The 17,940-nt window shown below is 40.0% G+C and overlaps 1 protein-coding gene across 10 annotated transcripts in view; it reads right to left on the minus strand.

The window, feature by feature from the left end:
- Positions 1 to 9,724: 9,724 nt before the first annotated feature.
- CUNH11orf65 (chromosome unknown C11orf65 homolog) overlaps positions 9,725 to 17,940 on the minus strand; it is a 55,650-nt gene continuing 47,434 nt past the window's right edge. For 8 of the 10 annotated variants that reach the window (XM_040482911.1, XM_040482910.1, XM_040482908.1 and 5 more), the window contains 3 exons: positions 12,603 to 12,658; positions 11,591 to 11,654; positions 9,726 to 10,260 (listed from right to left, as the gene is read on the minus strand). In XM_040482911.1, the coding sequence (XP_040338845.1) occupies positions 10,158 to 10,260; positions 11,591 to 11,654; positions 12,603 to 12,658 (223 nt within the window). In that variant the 3' untranslated portion in view covers positions 9,726 to 10,157. Of the gene's footprint in view, positions 10,261 to 11,590; positions 11,655 to 12,602; positions 12,659 to 17,940 lie in introns of all 10 variants that reach the window. The other 2 variants (XM_040482906.1, XM_040482905.1) reach the window with 2 other exon arrangements.

The following is a 17,940-nucleotide window of genomic DNA, read 5'->3' on the forward strand; positions in this document are numbered from 1 at the left end:
TGCAATCCAATCTAAATACAAGCAGGCTTTTTTCTTTTTTTTCCTTTTGTAACTTGACAATTGGATTATAAAATCCAAATGGAAATGCAAAGGAATTTGAATAAGCCAAAACAATTTGGAAAGGAAATACAAGTTTGAAAGACATACACTAAAGCCACAGAAACAAATACAAGGTGGTACTGTCATAAAGATAAGACATACAGATCAATGGAGCAGGATAAGGAATCCAGAAGTAGACCCTTATATATGGTAACTGATTTTCAGCAAAGGCTCCAAGGTAGCTTAATAGGGAAAAGACAGTGTTTGCAAAAACAATAATAACAACAACAACAAAACATATCTATATGCAAAAACCCCCACAAATCTCAAATCTTCTCTCCTACTATATATAATAACTAACTTGAACTAGATGATATACCTCAATGTGAGAGCTAAAGTTATAAAATTTGTATAAGAACTCCTTTGTGACTTGGTTTAAGCAAAGATTTTGTAGATAACACATTAAAACACTGGCCAGAAAAGAAAAAAAAAATGATAACCTGGACTTTATTAAAATGACAACATTTTTCTCCTTAAAAGACATTAATAAAAACTGCCAAGCCTTGCAAAATAGTATCAGATAAAGGATTTGTTTTTAGAGCACACTTTAAAAAAATATTTTAACACAATAAGGAAATGAACGATCTAATTTAAAAATGGCAAAAGATTTTACAAGAACCTCAACAAGAAGATATCCAAATGGCAAACAGGCACATTAAAGAACCTCCCATCCTAAGTCATAGGGAAATGCAAACTAAAATCACTATGAGATGCCATTCACTATAAATCCACTAGACCAGTTAAAACACGTTACAACACTAAGAGACAAAGCACAAGTGGCCAACTCAAATGTGTTCACTGCTGGTGGGAATACAAAATGGTACAGCCACTTTAAAAAACAGATTCTTGAGTTCAACTGAGGGAAAATGTCAGAGTAGGAAGTTCTGGACTCACCTTGTCCCACAGACACACCAAGGTAACAACTCCACGTGTTGGAACAAACTCTGAAAACGGACTGCAGCCTGGCAGAACAGGTCTATCACAGCTCATCCTCGACAGAAGCCCACACCAGAAAAGGAAGGTGGGGTGGAGACACTGTTGGGAACCCCTTTACCACTCCATACCCCCACCCCAAGCAACTGACCAAAACCAGGAGGGGCATCACCAGCAGGAAGAAGCGGGAGGATCAGACCCCACACTGGGAGACACCACCCCTCCAGACCCCCACAACGGGAACAGACAATAAGGAAGAGGAGTTCCCATGAAAACTAGCTTTGAGAGCCAGTGGGGCTTAACTCCAGGAAGTTTAAAAATCAGGGCATCTTAACTTCATAAGTTTTAATTATCAGCAGGTTTTACTCCAGGAGAGTGTGAAGGCAATAGGCAATGGAGTCCTCAGCCTTGAAGAGCCGGCATACTAAATAGCTCTGCCCAAGGCACAGCACAGGAGAAGCAGTGTGAAAAGTCCCTGCGGTGTTTGTGAAGGACAATGTGCCAGGGGGGCAGGGATCCGTAGGGCATTTCTCCAGGAATGAAAGTGCTCGAGGCATCAGTTTTCTTCCCCTGCCCCAGCGTGGAAAGCCAGAAGCTTGAAGGAGCCAATGCTAACACATTCCATCCACCTGGCTGGCAGAGCAGGCCCTCCCCGTCTGGTCCCCTACAGACCCACCCACCCTACCTCTGCCCCACCACACGCAGGCAGCCCGGGCCGGGACCAGCACCACTCCCAAGTGACTCCCACCCTGGGGAGTGAGGGAGATAACCACCCACATGGCGCGCCCCGGGTTACCGCAGTCGGGCCCTTTAGCTGGCTGTGCGGGGAGCGAGCCCCGACCTCCGGTGCACCTGCAGCCGTGGCAGCGAGGCTGACTGCAGACGGCCAGGCTCACTGCCCGACCTGCCCACCGGGAAGCCTGCGGCAGTCACGGCTGGGCTCCCAACATGTGGGGAACAAACACTGCTCAGTCTACCCACTGCAGGCAGAGGGGGTCACTGCCTCAGGCTGGGCTGGAGGCGACGGCGCCCCAGCCACAACAGGAAGATGCCTGCAGCCCACACAGGGAAGCCCCCGGAGCACCTCATTCTGGCGGCCACGGGGGTCTGTGCCCAAGGGCACCACAGGACCTCTTCTACATAAAGCTACTACCTCCAAGCCCAGGGGACAGAGCTGACCTACCTGACACATGGAAACAAACACAGACACAAAACGAGGAGGCAGAGGAATAGGCCCCAGATTAAAAAGCAACAAACAATCACAGTAAAACAGCTAAATGAAACAGAGATAAGCAATATCCTTGATAAGGAATTAAAAGTAATGGTCATAAAGATTCTCCACGGACTTGAGTACAGTCGATGAACTCCGTGAGAATGTCAACCAAGAACTAGAAAATCTAAAAAGGAACCAGTCAGGGCTGAAGAATTAATTAACTGAAAGGAAAAATATACACTAGAGGGAATCAACAGCAGATCAGAGGAGGCAGAACGGATCAGTGACCTGGAAGACAGGGTGATGGAAAGCAACCAAGCTGAACAGCAAAAGAAAACAGAATAAAAAATCAGACTAGGTTAGTGGAATTCTGTGACATCATCAAGAATAACATTCACATTAAAGGGATCCCAGAAGGAGAAACGAGAGAGAGAGACAGAAGGCGGCAAAAACTTATTTGAAGAAATAATAGCTGACAATTTCCCCAATCTGGGGAGGCAAACAGACATCCAGGTCCAGGAGGCCCAGATGAACCCCAGGAGGTCCACACCAAGACACCTAATAATTAAAATAGCAAAAAGTACTGATAAAAAGAGTCTTAAAAACAGCAAAAGACAACGGCCACATTCAAGAGAAACCCCAGAAGGCTATCAGCTGATTTTTCAGCCGAAATTTTGCAGGCCAGAAGGGAGTGGCAGGATGTATTTGAAGTGCTGAAAGGAAAAAACCTACAACCAAGAATACCTTACCCAGCAAGGTTACCATGTGGGAGTGAAGGAAAGGTCACTCCCAGAAAAACAAAAGGTAAAGAAGTTCATCACACTAAACCACTTTTTAAAGAAATGTTAATGGGAATTGTTTAAGTTGAAAGAAGAGGCTGTAGCTAGAAGTAAGAAAATTATGAAAGGAAAAATGTTACAGGTAGAAGCAAACATACAATAATGATAACGATAGATTAATCACTAATAAAGCCAGTATGGAGGATAAAACACAAAAACAATAAAATCAATTATGTCTATAAAAATTAGTCACGGGATACAAAACATAAAAAGATGTAAAATATGCCACTATAGACATGAAACATGGAGGAAGGAGTAAAAATTGAGTGCTTTAATGGTGTGTTTGAATTTAAGTGACCATCAACTTAATATAGACAGCTATACACATAGGATGTTACATATGAAACCCATGGTAACCACAAATCAACAAACTCTGATACGCAAAAAAAAAACGGAGAAAGTTATCAAAACATACACTAAAGAAAGCCATCAAACCACAAGGAAACAGAGCAAGAGAGCAAAAAAGGACAGAGAACTAAAAACCATAAAACAATCAACAAAATGGCAACAAGTATATACTTGTCAGTAATTACTTGAAATGTAAATGGATGAAATGTTCCAATCAAAAGACACATGGTGACAAAATGGATAAAAAACCAGACCACCCCCCCTAAAAAAAACACAAGACCCATGTATATGTTGCCTGCATGAGATCACTTCAAACCTAAAGACACGCACAGACCGAAAGTGAAGGAATGGAAAGAGATTCTATGCAAATAGAAGTGGAACAAAAGATGGAGTAGCAATACTTTTCCAGGCAAGATCAATTTTAAAACAAAGACTTTCGCAAGACAAAGAAAGGCATTACATAAAGATAGAAGGGATCCGTCCAAAAAGACTATATAACAACCGTAAATATCTATGCACTCAACACAGAAGCACCTAAATACATAAAGCAAATATTAATAGACATAAAGGAAAAACAGGCAAGAGTTAAACACCCTATCGAATCAATGAATAGATCACCCAGACAGAAAACCAACAAGGAAACAGTGGCTTTACATAACACATTAGACCAGATGAATACAGAACATTCCATCCAAACACAGAAGAATAACATTATTTTCAAGTGCACATGGAGTATTCTCTAATATAGATCACGTATAGAGACTACAAAGTAAGTCTCAATAAATTTAAGAAGACTGAAATCATATCAAGCATCTTGTTTGCTCACGACAGTATGAAACTAGAAATCAATCACAAGAAAAAAAAAAAAACAACTAAAAGAACCCACAAAAACATGGAGGCTAAACAATATGCTACTAAACAACCAATGGGTCAACAAATAAATGAAGAGGAAATTTAAAAAAATACACGGACACAAATAACAATGAAAATATAGTGGTCAAAAAACCTTTGAGACACAGTGAAAATAGTTCTAAGAGGGAAGTTTATAATGATACAGGCCTAAATCAAGATCAAGAAAAATCAAACGTTACACCTAAAGGAACTAAAAAATGTAAGAACAAACGAAGCCCAAAGCTAGTGGAAGGAAAACAAAAAAGAGTGGAAATACATAAAATAGAGATTAAAAGAACAATAGAAAGGATCAGTGAAACTAAACACTGGTTCTTTGAAAAAATAAAGTTAATAAACCTTAGTAAGACTCATCAATAAAAAAAGAGAACTCAAGTAAAATCAGAAATGAAGGAGGAGAAATAATAACTGACATCCCATGAAGTACAAAGGATTATAAGAGAATATAATGGAAAATATATAGCAACAAGTTAGACAACCTAGAAAAAATGAATAAATTCCTAGACACACATAACCTTCTGATCTGAGTCAGGAAGAAGTAGACGGGCACCTGGGTGACTCAAGTGGTTGGTTAAGCGTCTGACTTTGGCTCAGGTCATGATTTCAGAGTTCGTGGGTTCGAGCCCCACGTTGGGCTCTGTGCCAACAGCTCAGAGCCTGGAGCCTGTTTCGGATTCTGTGTCTCCCTCTCTCTCTCTGACCCTCCCTGGCTCAAGCTCTGTCCCTCTTGCTCTCAAAAATAAATAAACATTAACAACAACAACAAAAAGAAATTTTAAAAAAGGAAGTAGAAAATCTGAACAAACCAATTACCAACCAGTAATGAAATTGAATCAGTAATAACAAAAACACCTAACAAACAAAAGTCCAGGGTCAGATAGCTTCATAGGTGAATTCTACCAAACTTTTAAAGAACAAATACCTATTCTTCTGAAACTACTCCAAAAAAAAAGGGAGAGAGAGGAAAACTTCCAAATTCATTCTATGAGACCAGCATTACCCTGATACCAAAACCAGACAAAGACACCACACGAAAAACTATAGGCCAGTATCTCTGATGAACACAGATGCAAAAATAACCAACAAAATATTAGCAAACCAAATCCAACAAGACATTAAAAGGATCATTCACCATGATCAAGTAGGATTTATTCCAAGATGCAAGGTGGTTCATATTCATAACTCAATTAAGGTGATACATAACTTTAACAAGAGGAAGGATAGAACTGTATGATCCTCTCAAAAGATGCAGTTAAAGCATCTAGCAAAATACAACATCTTTCACCGTAAAAACTCTCAACAACATAGGCATAGTAGGAACATACCTTATAAAGTTCATAAGTGAACACTCCCCATTTTCCTTACTGGTGAAAAACTGACAGCTTTTCTTCTAGGATCAGGAACAAGATAAGCGTGTTCACTCTCACCACTTTTATTCAGCATAGTGTTGGGAAGTCCGAGCTGTAGCAACCAGACAAGAAAAATAAATAAATAAATAAGAGGCATCCAAATTCTAAGAAAAGAGTAAAACTGTCACTATTTGCAGATGACATGACACTGTATATAGAAAACCAGAAAGACTGCCAAAAAAACCCGATTAGAACTCATAAATGAATTCACTAATCTTCCAGGACACAAAATTAACATACAGATATTTGTTGTGTCCCTATATGCTAATAATGAAGAAGCAGAAAGATAAATTAAGGAATCAATCTTTTTCACAATTGCACTAAATATAGGAATAAACTTAACCAAGGAGGTGAAAGACCTTTACTCTGAAAACTGTAAGGCATTGATGAAAGAAACTGAGGACAACACAAACAAATGGAAAGATATACCATGCTTGTACATTGGAAGAGTATTATTAAAATGTCCATACCACCCAGAGCAATCTACAGATTTATTGCAACCCCTACCAAAACACCTATAGCATTTTCCACAGAACTAGAACACACAATCCTAAAATTTGTATGGGACCACAAAGGACCCTGAATAGCCAAAGCAATCTCAAGAGAGAACTAAGCTGGAGGTTTCACAATCCCAGATTCCAAAATATACTACAAAGCTATAATAACCAAAATAGTATGGCAATGGCACAAAAATAAACATACAGATCAATGGAACAGGATACACAGCCCAGAAATAAACCCATGCTTATATGGTCAATTAATTTATGACAAAGGAGCTGAGAATATAAAACAGGGAAAAGACAGTTGGGGAAACTGGACAGCCACATTCAAAATAACGAAATGACCATGTTTGTTTTTTTTTTTTTTTAATTTTTTTTAACATTTATTTATTTTTGAGACAGAGAGAGACAGAGCATGAACGGGGGAGGGTCAGAGAGAGGGAGACCCAGAATCTGAAACAGGCTCCAGGCTCTGAGCTGTCAGCACATAGCCTGACACGGGGCTCGAACTCACGGACCATGAGATCATGACCTGAGCCGAAGTCGGCCACCTAACCAACTGAGCCACCCAGGCGCCCCCGAAATGACCACGTTCTTAAACCACACATAAAAATAAGCTCCAAGTGAATTACAGACTTGTGAGATGTGAAACCATGATACTCCTAGAAGAAAACATAGGTAGTAAGCTCTTAGACATAAGCGTTAGCAATGTATTTATGGATATGTCTCCTCAGGCAAAGGAAACAAAAGCAAGAATAAACTACTGAGACTACAGCAAAATAAAAATCACGGCAAAGGAAGCTATCAACAAAACAAAAAGGCAACCTACTGAATGGGAGAAGATATTTGCAAATGATTGATACTAATAACAGGTTAACATCCAGAATATATAAAGAACTTATACAACTCAACAGCAAAAAACTAAATAATCTGATTTTAAAATGGACAGAAGACCTAATAGACATTTTTCCAAAGATGGTCAGCATCACTCATCATCAGGGAAATGGAAATCAAAACCACAATGAGATACCACCTTACATGTGTCAGAATAGCTAGAATCAAAGACAAAAAATAATATGCTGAAAGGAGGTGGAGAAAAGGGAACCTCAGGCATTCTCAGTGGGAATGTTAATTTGTGCAAACATTGTGCAGTACAGTGTAGAGGGTCCTCAAAAAAAATAAAAATAGAATTATCATATGATCCCATAATTCCACTACTATTTATTCAAAGAAAATGAAAACATTAATTTGAAAAGATGTATACACTATTTTTATTGCAGCATTATTTATAATAGCAATGTGATACACACACACACACACACACACTGGAATTTTTTTTTTAAGTTTACTTATTTTGAGAAAGAGAGACAGAGAGCTTGCATGTGCACCTAAGTGGGGGAAAGGCAGAGAGAGAGGGAGAGAATCCTAAGCAGCACAGAGCCCAATGTGGGGCTCGATCACAAACTGTGAGATCATGACCTGACCCGAAATCAAGAGTCAGGTGCTTAAGTGACTGAGCCACCCAGGTGCCACACACACTAGAATATTACTTGGACATAAAAAAAAGTGAAATCTTGCCATTCGTGACAACATGGATGGACCTTGAGATATTATTATATGCTAAGTGAAATAAGTCAAAGACAAACACTACATAATTCCACTTATATGTGGAATCTAAAAACAAAACAAAAAAATAAACAGTTTAAATACAGAGAACAAACTGGTGGTTGCTGAAAGGAGGTTGATGGGGGGTGTTGGTCAAAATAGATGGAGATTAAGAGGCACAAACTTCCAGATATAAAATAAATAAGGATATGAAACAGTAGTTGTGGGCAATGGTGACTGTTGTATACATTGATAGAATTGTCAAATCAGTTTCTTCTGTACCTGAAACTAATATAACACTGTATGTCAATTATGCTCCAATGATAAATTAAAAAAAAAAGAATAAAAGACAGGTTCTTACAAAATAGAGTTTGCCTTAGCAGTTCCCTCTCACAGGTATTTCCCAAGACAAACGAAAACATATGTCCCCACCAAGACTCTACATGAGTGTTCACAGCATCTTCATTCATAACGATCCCAAACTGGAAACAACCGAACGTCCATCAACTGGTGAATGGATAAACAAACTGTAGTAAAGCCATACAATGGAACACTAGTTATTAAAAGAGGAATGAGCTACTGATAAGAGCGACAAGATGAATCGCAAAAGCATTATGCTAAATGAAAGAAGCTAAACCAAGGAAGGCTACATATAGAATCATTCCATTTACATGACACTCTAGCAAAGGCAGAACTGTAGTGATTGAAAGATCAGTGGTTTCCAGGGGCTCAAGGTGAAATGAGTGGATTGACTCCAGATGCATAATCTGGGGATGATAGAAATACTATCTAGCTTGAATGTGAAATTGACATGAATGTATACATTTGTCGAAACTCAAACTGAATACTCAAAATGGGTAGATGTAAATTATAGCTCAAGAAATCTGATTTTTTTTTCTTAAATATATAGTAGATCCTCTGAATGATGTGGGGTTTTTTTTTAAATACTTGAGGGTACAAGCCCCTAGTCTATTAGGCTTATATATAGATATTTTTTTTAATGTTTATTTATTTTGAGAAAGAGCATGTGCACAAGTGTGTGAGGGGGCAGAGAGAGAGTCCCAAGCAGGCTCTGCACTCTCAGCACAGAGCCCCACATTGGGCTCGCTCTCATGAACCTCAAGATCATGACCTGAGCTGAAATCAAGAGTCGGACGCTTAACCAACTGAGCCACCCAGGCTTTTAAAGGTATAGTGTGATGGGGCGCCTGGGTGGCTCAGTCGGTTGAGCGTCTGACTCTTGATTTCAGCTCAGATCATGATGCCAGGGTACTGGGATCAAGCTTCGTGCTGAGCATGGAACCTATTTGGAATTCTCTCTCTCTCTCTCTCTCTCTGTCCCTCTACCCCACTTGCACACATGCTCTCTCTAAAATACAAAATAATAAAGACCCAGAATGACCAGTGTGATGAGGGCTCGTAGCAAAGGATGCTTCTGGGAACACACAGTAATTCAGACGTGAAGGATATGGGAGGCCCAGCAGTTACCTCCACTCCTCTACTCCTCCCCCTGTGGAAGATGAAAGACAGATTTTTGCTCTTCTAGCTCCTTGAGCTAAGGGTGCCCCGTGACCTAGTTTCATTTCAAGGATGCCTGAGGTGACTAACGCTGGGACTTCTGGTTGGGCTTTTGCTTTTCAGATAAAAGGAAAACTTGTTACACTGCCCTTATTCCTTTTAGATTATTTATTAATTTTTTTTAACATTTATTCATTTTTGAGAGACAGAGACAGAGCATGAGTGGGGGAGGGGCAGAGAGAGAGGGCAACACAGAATCTGAAGCAGGCTCCAGACTCCGAGCTGTCAGCACAGAGCCCGACGTGGGGCTCGAACTCACTGACCAACTCCCTGACCCCAAGATCATGACCGGACTCGAAGCTGGACGCTTAACAGACTGAGCCACCCAAGTGCCCCTTTCCTTTTTTAAATGGAAAAAGAGCTCTGACATGAACACCCGAAGAATGCTTCAAGAAGAAAATCCAAAGTTTTTTTTTTTTTGCACCTAAATGTATTTATTTATGTGTGACTGTGAGATTACTGCAGTTTCTTTGAATACAAGGAATAATTTCTACATTTTCATGACCATTGTTTTGAGTCTGATGTCTTATTTCTCTTTAGGCTTCCTTATTTGCTTGAGGTAGACAGATTCTGTGCCAAGAACACACAAGTCATTCCAGTCAGAGTAAACGATCTCTTGACAGTAACTGATGGAGTCGGGGTGTGAAGGGCTACCGCTCAGGAAAGCGGAGAACTTTATACTCCGTTAGTGAGATCAGGTGATAGTCTAGGAAAATTTGGTTTTTCATAAAAACTTCCATCTAAAGTATCTTCTGGGATTCCCAATTTCTCCTCTGATATAGCTGCATAGTTGTATCCTCGTTTCCGTGCTTGCTCGAATGGGAAACCTAGAGAGAAATGACAAATGTTTAGAAAGGTGTCACATGTAAGGTGTAGACTCATCCAATATGCTACTCACTATACGCCACGTAAGGTCCTTTTCCCATCCCTTCCTACCCTGCTTCAAGCAGGCACTTTTCTATCCTACTACTTAACTGAAACCATACGTGTCTCAAGTTTCTCAGTTCATCCTACTTTTCACTACCATAATGGTCCATGGTCTACAAAAGGTTCTGCAGGACCTGGATTTGAGGTCTGATCCACTACTAAGTAGCTGTGTAATTTGGGGCAAGTTACTTAGCCTCTCAATGTCCTCATCTGTAAAACGGGGATAATAATAGCACATACGTACCTCATAATCATGAGAATTAAGTGCGATGGTGCATGTAAAAAAACTAGCGTTTAGTTAGTTTGACATTTAGCTAGTGCTCCATGATTATTAGCTCACGGTTCCAGAGAAAAGGTTCCAAACCTTCTCGTGATTTGATTTCCTCGTGCTTCTTGGAGTAATGACACACATTCTCTCCTCTTCTCCCATGCCACCAACCACCACGCGTCATCTTCCACTGACTTCGCTCATAGTGCAAATCTCCACCACTCGATTCTATGCCCCTTCCAATGACCATGCTATCACTTTCCTTCTCTTCACAGTAATCTCTTTTAACTCAGCATTTATATTCTCTGCTTCGGTTTTTATACTTGTCATTCCTTCATATTCTTTCCTCTGCCATTGAGGACCTACTTGCTACCTATTGGGGATTTAGTATCAAAGAGACAAATCCCTGCAGTCAAGTCAGGGTAGTTACCTACAGCTGTTCTCTAGAAGGCCATCAACTCCATGAAAGCCCTCGCGCGGAAACCACCGCAGAGCATTTCTGAGGAACAGGTGAGAGGCTGGTGATGCAGGTTTGGGAGTGAGGGGGGGCCAGCAGGGCGTAAGAGTGGAAGGGAGGCCAGAGGCGGAGCCAGAAGGCCATGATGACGTCAGGGTTTTATTTCAAAAGCAGTGGAAAATTAGGAGAAGCTGCAGAAGGTCCTCGTCGTTAAAGAGCATGGTTTCTGAAGCTAGCCTGCCTCAGTTCAAATCCCAGCCATCCCAGGAACTGACTGGGTGACCCTGAGCAAGTAACTTGGTATCTCTTTGCTCATCTGTAACAGGAACCTCGTCTCACTGAGTTGTTCTGAAAATTAAACGAGTTCATCTTATAAAGCGCTTTCAAACAGCACTTCACGCGGTAATTGAAAGAGAAGATTTTGTTAAACAAATGCTTTAACTGTACTGATTTAAATCTGTAAAAGATCATTACCTATTATGAGGGGAGCACCCTGGCTGCTTACCAGTTTGGAGGCTGTTGGGAGAAGCCTGAAGGGGATGAAGGATGCTTGGACCGTGGGGGCGGCTCTGGCTCGGAAATAAGTGGGTAGGTTAAGGCGAATGACAGCTGACGCTTAGGGAGTATGTGTTACATGCGAGGCGCCATTCTAAGCTCTTCACATGTATTATCTCTTATTACCTCACAACGACCTAAGAGCTGCCACTGTTATTCTCATTTTAGAGAAGGGGAAACCGAGCTGGTAACTTCCCCAGGATCATGCAGCCAGTACACTGTAGGGCCAGAAATCAAAGCCTGGCAGCCTGAATCAACACCCCACCAGTGTAACCTCTCCGCTGTACTGCCTCTCACTGGCGATCGCAGGACAGAACCCGGACCCCCAGAATGTACAACAACCGCAATTAGGCATTAGCTACGTTAGGACTAGTGATATTTCTAGGACATGAGACTAGGCCTCCTCAACACGCTATCCGCGGCAGCACAATGGCGGCATAGAGCCTCAAGAACACTCCTAACATTTTGAGACATTTATTTCGCCAAATGAAGCTTGCTCATTAAAAATAATTATGGAAACCATGAGAGAAGCAACTTTTTAAGGGGAGCATTCATTTCTTTAAACCATTTTTCCAACCTAAATAAAACAAAATTTTCTTCTATTCCCAAATAACAATCTTACACATAAAGGTACAAATGACTTGGCAAATTCATTGGTGTCTCTGCACAGTGTAGGGTGCTGAAATGCTAGGTGCTTCGAAGCATGTCCGTGTGTGGAATGTATCGTTTTCTTCATAAGAATTTCCCATAAAGTATTACTAAAAATCACCTACTTTTTTAAAAATTTACATTCAAGTTAGTTAACATCCAGTGTAGTCTTGGCTTCAGGAGCAGAAACTGGTGATTCACCTCTTACATATGACACCCGGTGCTCATCCCGAAAAGTGCCCTCCTCGACGTCCATCACCCATCTGGCCCATCCCCCAGCCACCTCCCCTCCAGCAACCCTCAAAATCACCTACTTTTGAAGTTAGCTGAAGAGTTGCTTGTAGCAATTTCCTTCCAGTTGGCAATATACCTAAGCACATTATATGGGCATTCATTAAACTGAATCAATGTATTAATAATCAACTGATCCATTAGTACGTGTTAGACTACTTCTAAAATTCCACTTTCTCTATGAAATCTTGAACTGATGCCGACTAATTCACAGGTGCAAATGTCTAATTCTCATGACTTTTCCATGTCCAACTAACTCTCATGTATCTAAAGTAACCCCTAGAACAAGGAATTGGAGGAGGAATAAAAATGGTGCCTACCATCTACCATATTCGTGCCCTCTGAGCTCGTCCAGCACACATCATCTCATTTTATCCTGTTTCCTTCTTGCAAGACCATGTCCTCAGTTGAGGGCATACTAAGATCTTAACTTCTAAATTAAAAGTACAAACAGAAAATTCTCTGGGAGGGAAAAAGTCAGGGGAAAACAACAACAACAAACTAACAAACTTTCTCCTTGGCTCTGGATTGCCAGACTTAACGGTTTTCAGCATGTCAACGGAAATGAAAAGTGTGTGCTTTATGATCTTACTGGGACAATAATGCTACCTTTGTCGTGCCCAGTAAATATGAGCAATGACACTTAAATCAAGCACAACTTCAGGGCTGCCACATCTGTTCCCTAAACAGGTAGACAAGGCAGCCCAGGAAGAGGTAGAACGGATAAGGCTATCTGATGAGCTACAAAGAGGAGGTAAAGATGCCTTTCAAGAGGCAGGTTTCCTGAGACTTACCCTATTTCATCTTAGGCTCTGCACCCCCCTTTCCCAAGCCTCCTTGAAATCACGTAAGGAGGTGGTTGCACCCAACAAATCAAGTAAGGAGTTGGTACCAAAAGGTGCTGAAAAGGGACCTCGTAGAGCAAAAATGAGAATTCTGAATCATATAATTCAGAAAACTCTGTGATTTTTCAAGTATTTATATATTCCATGTGAATTTTTAGTTTTGCTGTTTCTGAAGTTTTGTTGTTGTTGGTATAGGAAGGTATATATTATCCAAGAGTATTTAATTAAAACAAAGTATCGTGTCTAACTTGTCTCCTTCCTGTTACTGGTACCTTTGCTCCAAGAACTTTATAGCCTTAAATGGGTGCTCCTGGGTTACTGTCACATGAAAAAGGTGCAACAAAACAGAAGGCAGTGGAAACTCCCTCCAGGATGTCTTGGTAGACAATTCAATCTGGCTTGACCTTAAATTCAGGCAAATTCAGGGTGCTTGGGGGGCTCAGTCAGCTGAGCGTGCGTTTCTTGGTTTTGGCTCAGGTCATGATCTCAAGCCCTGTGTCTGGCTTTGTGCTGGTTGGTGGTGCAGAGCCCGCTTGGGATTCATTCATTCATTCTCTCCCCCCGCCCCCCCCGGCTCTTGCTGTCTCTGTTTCTTTCAAAATAAATAAATAAACTTAAAAAAAACTTTAGGCCAATTCCATCCTCAGTGGTTGCTTGGATAGGAGTGCTATCAGGTGTTGGTCAATCATCCTCCTTCCTTGGGTTCATATACTGAAAGTTCTCATTCCACTTTCAAGGAACCAAGATAAAGGACCTTCAATCAATTTATTCTATGACCTAACACTCTGGGGCACAAACATATCTCATCTTTAAGCTGATCGATAACCCTGTTCTACCTGCGATTAGGACATGAATTTATTTAATTGATAAAAATTGATAAAAATATTTTTCTCATCATGAACATACCAGATGTAACTGATAAGAAATCTAAGTTTTACAAACAGAAGCAACAATCTAATGAGAGCATTACTATGCTGCGTATATCACAGAGCTCATCTGTCTTTCCCATGAAGATATTTTTGGAACTTTTTTTTACAGAACAAAGTGTATATGGAATCTATGCTGAATCCCTCAGAAGTCTACACTTAACATCTTAATGGCCCAGGAAAAGTCCCTGGCTAGAAAGGCCACATAACTACACGTCTTAGATATCAAAGGGGCAGCTCCAGACATGGAGACTACCCATAACACACATGGGCAAAGAGCTCTCACCAACAGGATTCACAGAATATCAGGAGACAAAGCTAGTCCAGCAGCTGACCACGTAACAGGTTATGTCAAAATTCACTTGCAGTTTTGAAAAATAGGAAGACCCTGGAAGAGGAACATCCATCTTGATAGAGAAGATGACCCTGAAGTCCAGCGGGATAAACGCTGGCAACAGTCACTGTGGCCATCCCGTGGGTGAGTTGGTGACGCTAAAACAAGGACTGTTTTACATTCTAAGTGCCTGCAGCAACATATCTGTGGATACCACAGAAGGACAACAGTACTCATCAGTGTACCTGAGTCCAGGAGTTAAGTTGACTCTGCCTATTCTTTAAAGTACATAATAACAATATTGTACTCAGTTGGTACTGTTATAATGTGCATCATAAGACGCACATGACGGTTCCCAGTGGAGGGTCCAGCTGTCATACCAGGGACTGGCACACAAGCCTTTTGGGAAGGGACTGGCTTGTACCATTCAACATCAATGTTCAACACATTTATGTCATTCTAATGCTCTATTGAAAACTGTCCACAGATTTCAGTGGCTACAAATTTTCCTGAAGGGAAATGTCAGACTCTGAAATTCTCAACAAACAAGGTGTCATTAAGACAGCTACGAACATCTAAATGACTACAAAGATCTAACAAAGAGAAGACTGTGAAGACCATGAATATGCTGTGGAAAAGGTACTTACACCTGACATCTGCCATTAGTAGTGGAAGGTCTTTGCAAGTTTGGTCTTGCCTGAGATAATCAGTAGCTTGAGCTCAGTAATGTTAATGAAATATTCCCAAATTATCATGCTGGATTCCTGGGAAACTTTTGTTGTCCAGGGCTCAATACAAAAAGTTAGAATACTGTAGCACAGCACTAGAGAAAGCCATCAAACTATACAAAAGAAAGCAAGAGAACAAGAAAAGAACAGAAAAGAACTACAAAAATGAGCAGAAAAAAATTAACAAAATGGCAATAAGTGTTTACCTATGAACAAGTACTTTAAATGAAAACTGACTAAACATTCCAATCAAAAGACAAAGGGCGAGGAAATGGATTAAAACACAAGACCTATATGCTGCCTATAAGAAATCACTTCAAACTAAAGACACATATAGACTGAAAGTGAAGGCATGGAATAATGCAAATGGAAGCAGAAAAAAAGCCAGGGTAGCAATATTTATATCAGACAAGATAGACTTTAAAACAAAGAAACAAGGGACAAAGAATGGCATTACACAATGATGAAGGGATCAATCCAACAAGATGATATAACCATTGTAAATATCTCTGCACCCAACACAGAGGCACCTCGCAAATGTTAACAGATATGAAGGGAGAAACAGACAATTATATAATAATACTAGGGGATTTTAACACCACATCTATGTCAGTGGACAGACTGCCCACACGGAAAATCAATAAGAAAACAGTGGCTCTGAACGACATATTAGACCAGATGAAGCTAACAGATGTCTAGAGAAAATTCCATCCAAATGCAGAATATGTATTCTTTTCAAGTACATGCACAAAGGACATTCTCCAAGACAGATCAAATGTTAGACCACAAAGCCAGGCCAGAAAACAAGTGTTAATAAATTTACAAAGACTGAAATCACATCAAGCATCTTTTCTGACCACAACAGTATGAAACTAGAAATCAGTTAAAAAAAAACTGAAAAAAAATCACAAACACATGGAAGCTAAACAACATACTACTAAATAGCCAATGGGTCAACCAAGAAATCAGGGAGGAAATAAGAAATACACGGAAACAAATGAAAATGAAAGCACAACAGTCCAAAATCAGTGGGATGCAGCAAAGGCTGTTCTAAGAGGCAAGTTTATAGTAATGCAGGCCTAACTCAAGAGACAAGAAAAACCTCAAACAAACAAGCTAGCTTACACTTAAGGAACCAAAAAAAAAAAAAAAAAAAAAAAAGAACAAACTAAGCCCAAAGCTAGTAAGAGGAAAAAATAATAAAGATTAGAGAGGAAATAAATAACATAGACACTAAAAGAAAAATAGAAAGGATCAATGGAACCAAGAGGTAGTTCTCTGAAAAGATCAACAAAACTGATAAACCTTTAGACTCATCAAGAAAAAAAGAGAATAAAATCAGAAATGAAGGAGAAATTACAGCAGATGCCCAAAATACAAAAGATTATAAGGGAATGTCATGTAAAATTATATGCCAACAAGTTGGACAATCTGGAAGAAATGGATACATTCCTAGAAACATACAATGTTCTAAAAGTGAATGAGGAAGAAATAGTAAAATTTGAACACGTCAATTACTAGTAATGAAAATTAATCAGTAATCAAAAACCTCTCAACAAACAAAAGTCCATGACTATACGGCTTCATATGTGAATTCTCCCAAACATTTAAAATTTTTTTAATGCTTATTTATTTTTGGAGAGAGAGAGAGACAGAGTCAGAGCAGGGGAGGGGCAGAGACAGAGGGAGACACAGAATTTGAAGCAGGCTTCAGGCTCTGAGCTGTCAGCACAGAGCCAGACACAGGGCTTGAACCCACAAACCTGAGATCATGACCTGAGCTGAAGTCAGACGCTTGACCGACTGAGCCACCCAGGTGCCCCTACCAAACATTTAAAGAAAAGTTAATACCTATTCTTCTCAAATGTTCCAAAAAATAGAAGAGAAAGGAAAACTTCCAAATTCATTCTGTGAGGCCAGTATCACCCTGATACCAGAACCAGTCAGACATGACAGAAACACAAAACCAAACGAAACTGTGGGCTAATTGACCTGATAACATAGATGCAAAAATCCTCAACAAAATATTAACAAAGTGAATTCAATAATACACTGAAAGATTAATTCACCACAAGCAAGTGGGATTTAGTCTAGGGATGCAAAAGGGGCTCAGGAGCTGCAAATCAATATGATACATCATGTTAACAAGAAGAAGAAAAAACATATGATCCTCTCAATAGACGGGAAAAAAAACATCTGACAAAATACAACATCATTCATGATTTAAAAAAACCAAAACAACTCTCAAACAAGTGGGTTTAGAGGGAATATACCTCAATATAATAAAGGCTACATAGGAAAAACCCGTAGCTCACAACGGTGAAAAACTGAGAGCCTTTCTTCCAAAATCAGGAACAAGGCAAGAACGTCTACTCACCACTTGTATTGAACATAGTACTGGAAGTCCTAGCCACAACAACAAAACAAGAAATAAAAGGCATCTAAATTGGTAAGGAAGAAGTAAAACTGTCACTATTTGCAGTTGACATGATACTATATATAGAAAACCTGAAGGACGCCACCAAAAA

Source organism: Herpailurus yagouaroundi, unplaced genomic scaffold, assembly GCF_014898765.1.
Source record: "Herpailurus yagouaroundi ecotype Mexico unplaced genomic scaffold, PumYag 161, whole genome shotgun sequence".
Lineage (NCBI taxonomy): Eukaryota > Metazoa > Chordata > Mammalia > Carnivora > Felidae > Herpailurus > Herpailurus yagouaroundi.